At 41.8% G+C, this 11950-nt stretch overlaps 1 protein-coding gene across 1 annotated transcript in view; it reads left to right on the top strand.

Moving 5' to 3' along the window:
• RHOXF1 (Rhox homeobox family, member 1) overlaps positions 1–4307 on the top strand; it is a 7259-nt gene extending 2952 nt beyond the window's left edge. The window contains exons 2-3 of the mRNA XM_011958008.1: positions 753–802; positions 4191–4307. Coding sequence (XP_011813398.1) covers positions 753–802; positions 4191–4307 — 167 coding nt within the window. The remainder of the gene's footprint in view (positions 1–752; positions 803–4190) is intronic.
• The last annotated feature ends 7643 nt before the right edge of the window (positions 4308–11950 follow it).

The following is an 11950-nucleotide window of genomic DNA, read 5'->3' on the forward strand; positions in this document are numbered from 1 at the left end:
GTTCCAGACCAGCCTGGTCAACATGACAAAACCCCATCTCTACTAAAAATACAAAAATCAACAGGGCGTGGTGGTATGTGCCTGTAATCGCAGCTACTCGAGAGGCTGAGGCACGAGAATCGCTTGAACCCTGGAGGCGGAGGTTGCAGTGAGCTGAAATCACGCCACAGAACTCCAGCCTAGGAGACAGAGTGAGACTTTGTCTCAATTTAAAAAAGAACAAAAGCCGGGCACGGTGGCTCAAGCCTGTAATCCCAGCACTTTGGGAGGCCGAGACGGGGGAATCACGAGGTCAGGAGATCGAGACCATCCTGGCTAACACGGTGAAACCCCATCTCTACTAAAAAACACAAAAAACTAGCCGGGCAAGATGGCGGGCACCTGTAGTCCCAGCTACTCCGGAGGCTGAGGCAGGAGAATGGCGTAAACCGAGGAGGCGGAGCTTGCAGTGAGCTGAGATCTGGCCACTGCACTCCAGCCTGGGCGACACAGCGAGACTCCGTCTCAAAAAAAAAAAAAGAACAAAAAAAATTTCTCTTGATTACTGAGTTGTTAACGTCACCTTAAATTTTGTGATGAGGGTAAACCATTTCTAAAGCAACCATGGACCTGGGAATTAAAGAAAAGTATATGCTTGGGGGAGGTGTGAGGGGACATTATAAATTATAAAGCAAGCATGAAGTATATAGTACATACTATATATTTCGTTCCATCCACAACCTTGAATACTAACCATGTGTGATTTTCTCTCCACAGAAGGGAACTTGCCGAAAACTTAGGTGTGACTGAAGAGAAAGTGCGGGTAAGTACAGTTGAAAAAGCAATTTGAGAGGGCAGCCATTCTAAAACCTGCTTCAGGGCATTGAAGGCTTTGTCCTGAACATTGTAAAGTTGTTGTTTTTATTATTGTCTTTTTTATGTTGGCAAATAAGTTTTGAAGTTTGGGTTATTTGTCGGTAGAAAAGGGAGTAAGCTCCAGCTTATGGTTCTTTCCTCTTTCCTATTCCCATTAGGGAACATGATTTGACTAAAGGAAAAACAAAACAAAAAACTGCTTCTAATCTGTATACAAAATTAAACAAATACATACATAAGAAACACATATTTATTTTATATATACATAGATATAATACATATATACATATATGTATGTATCCAATAAATAAAATTCGACTCCTTCTAACACTGGTATCTTTTAGGAGCAATTTCTGTGTAGAGTCATGGTGGGGCTCAGTCTTACCTTAGAAGTATTCAAGTTAATGCAGGGAGGAGCAGGGTTATAAGAGGGTTCGAGTGTACTAAATTATTTAAAGCCAGGCATAAACACTTAGCTAAATGAGTGAATTTATAAATATTGGGATGAGGGACTAATTCACCCATAGAACGCGTTACACAACTAAATAATGTATATTTAGTTAAGCTGAGACTGATGGGAAGATAGCTTAAATGTCCAAGCCCCTGGTCCTCCTCCTTTTGTTTTTAAGTTATTGGTAAAGCAGTATAGACAGTGGCAGCGCTAAGTTTTAATTTTCTAAAATACTTTGATGTGTCAACCTGAAAATATTGCTAAAATAGTCACATTATTTTGGAATTAAGGAAAGTTTTTAAGGTTTTTATGCTTTGGAAAATTGTCTAAAGAATGAAACAAAATGAGTAATTGAGTAATATTGAACTCATTTCAATTGACCAAGAAGGGTGAAAAGGTTAGAGAAAAATAATGGGCAACATAGGCTTTGCACATACCATACAAATTCAACATTATCAAACTACTAAATGTGTAAGTGACTGTTCTCTTGAGGAATTTCTCTCCATCTAAGGATTTATATTTCTTTTTGGTGGTACTTTTTTGAAGGCGTGGGTTTTCTGGAATTTGTTTGGAGAGGCGGCCCTCATTTTAGAGTAGATTCACACCCATGTTAATTTCAAATACTTTTCATTCCTTTAAGCAGTGTTAACTAATTTGTAGGTCATAGGATTCAAATGATGACCACTTAAGACTAAAGAAAACCATACGTAGTATCAAAGTGATGTTTTCCAAAAAAAGAAAAGAAAACAAAAATCAGGATGACCTTATTATTAGCTTTTATGCAGAGTTCATGTGTGAGTGTAGTGAGGGAAATGCACTGCAGATCTGGTGGTGGGTTGTTCAAAAAAGCAGCCTGACAAAGCAGGTCACTGAGTGCTGACATTCTAATGGCAAAGGGTGGGCTCACAATCACACCTGGTTCGGGTTGGAGAAGTTGAAAAGAGGTTGGGACTGCTTTTCTTGGGCTGGTAAGGCAAACTCAGAGGAAAAGAAAAACAAGGTTTGGTGAGTTGTTTTTCCCTTCCCTGGGTTTACATAATGTTCTCTCCATAGTTCTCTGAAAAGAATATAAGCCACAAGATGCAAATAAGGGAAGAGACAGAATGTTCTCAAGTATCTCCAAACTATACAGCATAAATTTCCCCCAAGAAAGTAATACATAGTTTCCCCATAGCTTTTGCGGATATCATGCAACTGGTTTATGAAACCAGTATTGGGAATGTAGACCTAATATCAGAACATACCAGTTAACCCACTGTACACTTGGGTTATGTTTATAGATTTGACCAGTGGTACACTTGAAACCTCGCAAAATGAGCTCTTTTAGACTTTTAGAGACTGGCCTCATGCAGCAGAAAGACCAAATCCTTAAATGGGAAAGTGAAAAAGATGTGTCAGGCAAAGAAAGAAGGCCCTTTGTGCCACTTACAATTTGCAGTTTGAGAACTTTTGAAAGTAATAAATACAATATAAACTCCATTAACGAGGATGCTGAGAGGATAGTGACATGTAACTGACAGGTTCTCTTTGTTTGCTTTTTAATTGTTGGCAGATATTTAGGGAGGAGCCATATTTGTGACCCTTCCCCACATTGATGTTAACCATCTTCCTAAAATGCTGGTTCCGCCTTTTTGCCTTAGGAATAAGGGGTGGGATTCAGATCTCCTGGTTGAGTAGCAGGGCCTAGGGGGCCCTGCCATACTGGGCTATAGCACCTCCAGTCCAGGATCCTGGAGCTGTAGCTAAAACAGAGTGAGCTGACCTTGCCCTGAGCCCAGGAAGGTCTGGAGGGTGCAGCAGGTTGGAGAACGAAGATTTGGCATTGGTGACAATGGTATGCCTCTTTCCCCTAAACTGTTGGGTGGGTAAAGATTTTTGAGAGTTTCAGTTAATTTGGGTCGAGTTGGTTTCAACTTTCCTTAATGCTACAGGCTAAAATTATCAAGGCAGTGTCCAGGCCTCTCTTGCCAGAGGACAAATGATCCCTTAGACATCCTGGAAGGAAACCTGTCTAAAATTCCAGTGTGCTCTTTCCTATTATTTACTACATACCAAAGATGGATTTTTTAAACAGTCCCCTGAAAACGATTTGAAATTAGGCCCACTTTTTACCATGCCGAACTTCTCCCACGAACAAGGTGAAACTCTCCCTAGTGAGGAGGGAGCAGGCGGCAGCTGGATAGCTGATGGTCACTTGTCAGATGCACACCTTTTGTTACCCTGTTGCCAGGCATTGAATTAACAGCAAGGACCTGGAACAACTCATAAGCCAGAACTGCATCCAATACCTGGAAGTAACCATTAAAGACTATTAAAACTGGGGCTGGGCGCAGTGGCTCACGCTTGTAATCCCAACACTTTGGGAGACCAAGGTGGGAAGATCGCTTGAGGCCAGGAGCTCAAGACCAGCCTGAGCAACATAGCGAGACCCTGTCTCTACAGAAAAATTAAAACAGCTGGGTATAGTGGCATGTACCTCTAGTACCAGCTACTTGGGAGGATGAGGTGAGAGGATCTCTTGAGCCCAGGGGTTCAATGTCACAGTGAGCTATGATTGCACCACTGGACCCCAGCCCAGGCAAAACAGCAAGACCCTGTCTCAATCAATCAATCAATCAATCAGTCAATCAATAAAATGGAGAAGAGAGATACAAAGTAATAAGCTTATTCCAGGACTTGGCACAAAGCTGGTGCTCACTAAGGGTGAGCTGAAGGGCCAGGAGCTGTGTTGTTAACTTTCCTAAGGTATTTTAGCAATGAGGAAATAGCTTCTCCTGATGCAGTCTAAAATCTCAATAGCATATAAAGTTGAATACTGTGTTTTTCTATTATGACATAAACTGTTCAATATACTGAACCAGTCCCCCTTTCCCCCTGATTGTAGGTTTGGTTTAAGAATAAAAGGGCCAGATGCAGGCGATATCAGAGGGAATTAATGCTCGCCAATGAACTACTTGCTGACCCAGACAACTGTGTCTACGTCATCTTGGACAAGCCCTAGAATGCCATCCTTCTTCAGGAGCTAGTTTGGAGATGGGTTTTTCTGGTGCCACTGACACCTGGGCTGCCCATGCTGCTCAGGCTACTCTTATCTCCTCTGAACTTATGTTATCAATAAAGAGGCAAATTCTCAATATATTTGTTTTTGTGTGCCAATTGTGGTTAGTATGGTATAGGTGCAAATTGTTTTTAAAAAGCCATTTAAGGCCGGGCACAGTGGCTCACTCCTGTAATTCTAACACTTTGGGAGGCTGAGGTGGGTGAATCACGAGGTCAGGAGTTCAAGACCAGCCTGGCCAAGATGGTGAAACCCAATCTCTATCAAAAATACAAAAAAAATAGCTGGGCATGGTGGCAGGCACCTGTAATCCCAGCTACGCGGGAGGCTTGAACCCAGGAGGCAGAGGTTGCAGTGAGCCGAGATCACACCACTGCACTTCAGCCTGGGCAACAGAGCGAGATTCCACATCAAAAAAAAAAAAAGCCATTTAAACAAAATGACAAAGAGGTCTCCTTTCATGAAATGACATCCCTGAGTTGCCATCAACAATAGGCCCTGCACATCACAGAAGTTTATCAAGTGTCATTGTGAGTTTACACTGACCCATACATCCTTCTCCACTCCCCCTCCCTACCCCTGCCATTATGCCATCCTCCTCACCTTTATTGCCGTCCTCCTCACCATTATGCCCCTTTAGGGAACACAAATACATGCAAGAAGGGGTGAAGCAGATTCCTGGTGAGACAACAGTGTATTCCCAGATAAAGCTGAGTTCCATTTATGCTGACTAGTTCCGTCCAAATTCTGAACTCTAAAGAGAAACTTCTTAGGTGGCTACTCATAGGATTTATGGGAAGGTGGCAGCTGAACATTGATCCACTATGCCCCAAATTCTGTTCACTGCCCTCCCTTCTTGTAGGGGACATGGGAATAGGAGCCATTCTGCCCCAAAGATCCTGCTGCTTCAAAAGAAGCACAAGCAAAAAATTCATTAAGCCCAAAAAGAGGCTCTTCTCCCTTTTCTCCCCTACCCCCAGCCCAGGAAGCATATTGTCACACCTTCCCTAGCTCAAAAGCAGATGAACAATCCTTCAAGTTTATTTTGTCATCATCAGCATCTTCGAGAGAATCCCACTTCCTGCTGATTACAAGGTGAAAGGGGACCTTTTCATTTAGTGCTGCTCAAAGAAGAGTAAGAAGATGGTACCCTGAGCAATGTTCCAGAATAACCACTCAGTGGAACGAAGCAGTCAGACCTCTGCTTCGTTCATGCTATTGTAAATCAGAAATAAAATTCGAAGCCCCCCAACTATCTGAATGGATCTCTCCTCTCAGCCAAGGGCATTCCAAAGTTAACCTGAAAAATTGTTCAGGTCATGATGGGCAGTAGGGGTCAGACATGCCTTATTATTCCCTGCTCCCTTTTGGAATTCATGTACAGCTGACCAGTATTAACATTAGAACAGAACTTAAGACTAACAGATCTGTAGCAATAAGACACCAATTTCCAGCCTAACTCTGGTATAGCATCACATGACAGATAGCAGGCCCTGAAAGAAATCAAAAGTATTTTACCCTACGTGTTTCTTTGCCGTATTTTGAAATAGTCCTGCAAAGCTGTCTCTTGTGGGGGAAAATGTACATTCTCAAGAGAATCCCCTTTCTTGTGTAGGCCTTTTTCTTGATCCAGGAGAGAATCAACTCGAGTAAGAAACGTTTACAATCTATTCTCTCTGAAGCCGGCTACCTGGAGGCGTCCTCTGCATAATGGGAACCTTGGTCTCCACAACCCCTTATCTTAATGCAGACATTCTCTTGTATTGATTCTTGGTCTTTAGACAATAACATAACTCAACCAATTGCCAATCAGAAAATCTTTGAATCTACGTATGACCTAGAAGCTCCCACTTTGAGTTAACCCACCTTTCTGGACAGAACCAATGTTGTACATCTTACATATATTGATTGATGTCTTATGTCTCCTTAAAATGTATAAAACCAAGCTGTAGCCCAACCACCTGGAGTACACATTCTCAGGATCTCCTGAGAGTTTTCATGGGTCATTGGTCACTCATATTCGGCTCAGAATAAATCTTTTCAAATATTATAAAGAGTTTTACTCTTTTCATCAACATGATCTTCTTTGTGCAAAACTTTCAGGATAGAAAGAAAACAAAAGCAAAAATAAATTAGGAAGATGAAGAAGCCCAGCCCATTTTTTGAGACAGAGTCTTGCTCTTTCGTCCAGGCTGGAGTGCAGTGGCACGGTCTCAGCTCACTGCAAGCTCCGCCTCCTGGGTTCACGCCATTCTCCTGCCTCAACCTCCCAAGTAGCTGGGACTACAAGCGCCCGCCACTACACCTGGCTAATTTTTTCTTCTATTTTTAGTAGAGACGGGGTTTCACCTGTGTTTGCCAGGATGGTCTCGATCTCCTGACCTCGTGATCCACCCTCCTCGGCCTCCCAAAGTGCTGGGATTACAGGCATGAGCCACCGTGCCCGGCCCCCATTTTTAAAGCATAAAGTTCTTCTCAGTTTAACCTTTGTTTTTGAGTAACCTTTAGCAATATGAGTCTCCTTCAATGGAGTTTTATGTTAAAAGTGATTAATTGTGAACCCCACAGTCATATAGTGATTGCAATGACTACAGATAAGGTACCAGAGTTACCCCACAATTTCCTCTCATGGGTCTTAATCAAAGACCAGTTTAATAGTGCTCATATGTTCCCAGTGTAAAGGAAGGCTCTGTTTCCTTGGAAAAGCATGCCAATTTTAATTCCTTACTTCTTCCTTTTTTCCACCTATGATTGTCAAATGTCAGCAAAGTAGTATGCATAATATGTGGCTTCCACAGAGATAAGGTTGTTATTACTACACAGAAGCCCCAGGCCCTGTTGGGAGTGTGGAAAATCCAAGAAGAATGTACCTCACCACTTTCACAGGATGATTTTCAAACCAAAAATTATTTCCCAGTGTTAATCACTTTCCTTCTAAAACAGTAAATTTCTCAAAGCTTTAAGCAGCCTCAGAATTAGTGCGTCTGTACAAATAAGCTCCAAGACACCATCTGACCCAGGCCTGACACCTCCTCTGCACTGGCTACAGCTGAAACTGAAGGCCAGAGAGTGCTCAGCAGAAATCCTCAGTCAATCCTCACACCCAGTCTGACACACGCTAGCAGAGAATATTGTTCTTTTATGTTCAGATTTCCTGGAAGAAGCAAAATAAAAGTGAATACATTTTCCGGAAGTGGGTAGCCTCTTCAAGAGTCATATACACTGCTTTTTAACATGTCTCTACTTCCAGGTGCCAGAAATTAAGGCAGGATTCAGGCAGGATGGTGGTATGAGGCAGAAAAGATAAGTAAAACATTTCTGTACATGATAATTTATCTTCAGTCTAGGTTTTCAAAGAGAGAGATCCTCTAAAATTAATGCCACAAAGAACACTTCTCTTTCTTTTTTTTTTTTTTTATTTAACTTTCATTTTAAGTTCAGGGGCACAAATACAGGTTTGTTACATGGGTGAACTTGTGTCAGTGGGGGTTTGTTGTACAGATTATTTCATCACCCAGGTATTAAGCCTAGTACCCATTAGTTATTTTTCATTATCCTCTCCCTCCTCCTACCCTTCAGTAGGCCCTAGTGAGTGTTGTTCTCCTCCATGTGTCCATGTGTCCTCATCATTTAGCTCCCATTTATAAGTGAGAACATGCAGTATTTAGTTTTCTGTTCCTGCATTAGTTTGCTCAGGATAATGTTCCTTTTTATGGCTGCATAGTATTCCATGGTGTATATGTACCACATTTTCTTTATCCAGACTATCATTGATGGGCATTTGGGTTGATTCCATATCTTTGCTATTATGAATAGTGCTGCAATGAAATACATGTGCATGTATCTTTATGATAAAATGATTTATATTCCTCTGGGTATATACCCAGTAATGGAATTGCTGGGTCAAATGTTATTTCTGGTTCTAGGTTCTTAGAGGAATCACTACATTGTCTTTCACAATGGTTAAACTAATTTACATTCCCACCAACAGTAGAAAAGCGTTCCTATTTCTCTGCAGCCTTGACAGCATCTGTTGTTTCTTGATTTTCTTAATAATTGCTCTTCTGACCAGCGTGAGATGGCATCTCAGTGTGGTTTTGATTTGTATTTGTCTAATGATCAGTGACGTTGAGCTTTTTAAAATACGTTTGTTGGCTGCATAAATGTCTTCTTTTGAGAAACGTCTGTTCATTTCATTTGCCCACTTTTTTATTATAGTTTTAAGTTCTGGGATACATGTGCAGAACGTGCAGGTTTGTTACATAGGAACACACGTGCCATGGTGGTTTGCTGCACCCATCAACCCGTCATCTACATTAGGTATTTCTCCTAATGCTATCCCTCCCCTAGCTCTCCACCCCCAACAGGCCCTGGTGGGTGATGTTCCCCTCCCTGTGTCCATGTGTTTTCAATGTTCAACTCCCACTTATAAGTGAGAACATGCAGTGTGTGGTTTTCTGTTCCTGTGTTAGTTTTCTGAGAATGATGGTTTCCAGCTTCATCCATGTCCCTGCAAAGGACATGAACTCATTCTTTTTTATGGCTGCACAGTATTCCATAGTGTATATGTGCCACATTTTCTTTATCCAGTCTATCATTGATGGGTATTTGGGTTGATTCCAAGTCTTTGCTATTGTGAATAGTGCTGAAATAAACACTGTGCATGTGTCTTTATAGTAGAATGATTTATAATTCTTTGGGTATATACTCAGTATTGGGATTGCTAGGTCAAATGGTATTTCTGGTTCTAGATCCTTCAGGAATCACCACACTGTCTTCCACAATGGTTGAATATACACTCCCACCAGCAGTGTAAAAACGTTCCTATTTCTCCACATCCTCTCCAGCATCTGTTGTTTCCTGACTTTTTAATGATTGCCATTCTAACTGGCATGAGATGGTATCTCATGGTGGCTTTCATTTGCATTTCTCTAATGGTCAGTGATGATGAGCTTTTTTTCATATGTCTGTTGGCTGCATAAATGTCTTCTTTTGAGAAATGTCTGTTCATATCCTTCGACCACTTTTTGATGGGGTTGTTTTTTTTTTTTTTTTTGTTTTTTTTTTTGAGATGGAGTCTCACTCTGTCGCCCAGGCTGGAGTGCTGTGGCCGGATCTCAGCTCACTGCAAGCTCCGCCTCCCGGGTGCACGCCATTCTCCTGCCTCAGCCTCCCGAGTAGCTGGGACTACAGATGCCCGCCACCTTGCCCGGCTAGTTTTTTTGTATTTTTTAGTAGAGACGGGGTTTCACCGTGTTAGCCAGGATGGTCTCGATCTCCTGACCTCGTGATCCGCCCGTCTCGGCCTCCCAAAGTGCTGGGATTACAGGCTTGAGCCACCGCACCCGGCCTGTTTTTTTCTTGTACATTTATTTAAGTTCCTTGTAGATTCTGGATATTAGCCCTTTGTCAGATGGGTAGATTGCAAAAATGTTCTCCCATTCTGTAGGTTGCCTGTTCTCTCCGATGATAATTTCTTTTGCTGTGCAGAAGTTCTTTAGTTTAATTAGATCCCTTTGTCAATTTTGGCTTTCGTTGCCATTGCTTTTGGTGTTTTAGACATGAAGTCTTTGCCCATGCCTATGTCTTGAATGGTATTTCCTAGGTTTTCTTCTAGGGTTTTTATGGTTTTAGGTCTTACATTTAAGTCTTTAATCTATCTTGAGTTAATTTTTGTATAAAGTGTAAGGAAGTGGTTTCAGTTTTTTGCATATGGCTAGCCAGTTTTCCCAACAAAATACCTAGGAATACAGCTAACAAGGGATGTGAAGGACCTCTTCAGGGAGAACTACAAACCGCTGCTCAAGGAAATAAGGGGAGAAGACACAAACAAATGGAAAAAACATTCCATGCTCATGGATAGGAAGAATCAATATTGTGAAAATGGCCATACCGCCCAAAGTAAAGAGAAAAAGAGTCTGGTGTTCTAGAGGGAGATTGAAAACAAATGCCAAATCAAACATAAAATTATAAAAATCTATCATAGGATTGTATAAGGGGACCAATTTTACTTATATAGGTAGTTTTAAATTTAGTCTCTTACTATTTAACTGGATCTCTGAGGTCTAGGCAGAGCCCACACTGAATTCTGAATCTCCAAAAGAGAATTTTCTTGAACCTAGAACATGTGATGCTTTGACAATGCACTTTTTAAATGAAGACATTTCTCTAAGTGTCTAAACTATACTCTTTCTTATTTTAAATACCCAAGAATAGCCACTGTTGTAATAACTACTTTAGTCAAAACATAAGCAGGTAACAACACGAAAGCAAGCTATTTAAGATCTGAGAGGAACTTGTCTATTTATACTTTTAAGGTTCCATAAGGAAAAACAGAGGTTTCTCCCCAAAATGGAGTCTGGTACCTTGTCTGTTTTCTTTAAGAAATCTCAGGCTGTTAAAAATCATTTTAGGTCCCTCATGCAGCAGAGGGGGCCAAAAGGAAGGAGAGACAGGAAGAAAAATGGAGAAAACAGAATTCAGTCAACTGAGAAAAACAAAACTTTTCGGCCGGGTGCAGTGGCTCACGCCTGTAATCCCAGCACTTTGGGAGGCCGAGACGGGAGGATCACGAGGTCAGAAGATCGAGACCATCCTGGCTAACATGGTGAAATCCCGTCTCTACTAAAAATACCAAAAATTAGCCGGGTGCAGTGGTGGGCGCCTGTAGTCCCAGCTACAGGGGAGGCTGAGGCAGGAGAATCGCATGAACCTGGGAGGCGGAGTTTGCAGTGAGCCAATATTGCGCCACTGCACTCCAGCCTGGGCGACAGAGCAAGACTCCGTCTCAAAAAAAAAAAAAAAAATTTTTCTCCAAAAAACAAATGAAGTTCTAGGAAAGAAAAAAGCATAAAGGCCTTTTAAGTGGACACACACACACACACACACACACAGCCAAAATCTTCAATATTAGCTTTTTAATTAAGCAGATTTATAGCCATTGAGCTCTTTAAAAAACAAAATCCTTTTAGTCCGGGTGTGGTCCCTTACACCTGTAATCCCAGCACTCTGGGAAGCCGAGGTGGGTGGGTCACTTGAGGTCAGGAGTTTGAGAACAGCCTGGCCAACATAGTGAAACCCTGTCTCTACTAAAAATACAAAAATTAGCCTGGTGTGGTGGCAGATGCCTGTAATCCCAGCTATTTGGGAGGCTAAGGCAGGAGAATTGCATGAACCCAGCAGGCAGGTTGCAGTGAGCTGAGAATGTGCCACTGTACTCCAGCCTGGGCAACAGAGCAAGACTCCGTCTCAAAAAAAAAAAAATCCTTTTAAACCTCATTGCCATATTTTAGCTGAGACAAATTGCTCATACTTCAACAGTAACATAAATATGAACCCTGAAAGGACTTGATTTAGGAACCAAACCCAGGGTGTTGTGGTGGGAAAAAGAAGGGCAGAACCTCAGCTACTGAACTGCACCATGGGACAACAGCTGTTGCTCTTTCAGTTTGGTTTGGCTAGCCAAAAGTGGCCTTGTTATGTAAATAAAATCCCTCAGGTAGTTAAAATCTTTCCTTTTTTTCCCCTTTGCTGGTCGTTTTTTTCTTTTTCCTTCCCCACCCCCCCCACCCCCAGCTGTGGGAATT

The sequence above is a fragment of the Colobus angolensis genome, unplaced genomic scaffold, assembly GCF_000951035.1.
Source record: "Colobus angolensis palliatus isolate OR3802 unplaced genomic scaffold, Cang.pa_1.0 Scaffold454, whole genome shotgun sequence".
NCBI lineage: Eukaryota > Metazoa > Chordata > Mammalia > Primates > Cercopithecidae > Colobus > Colobus angolensis.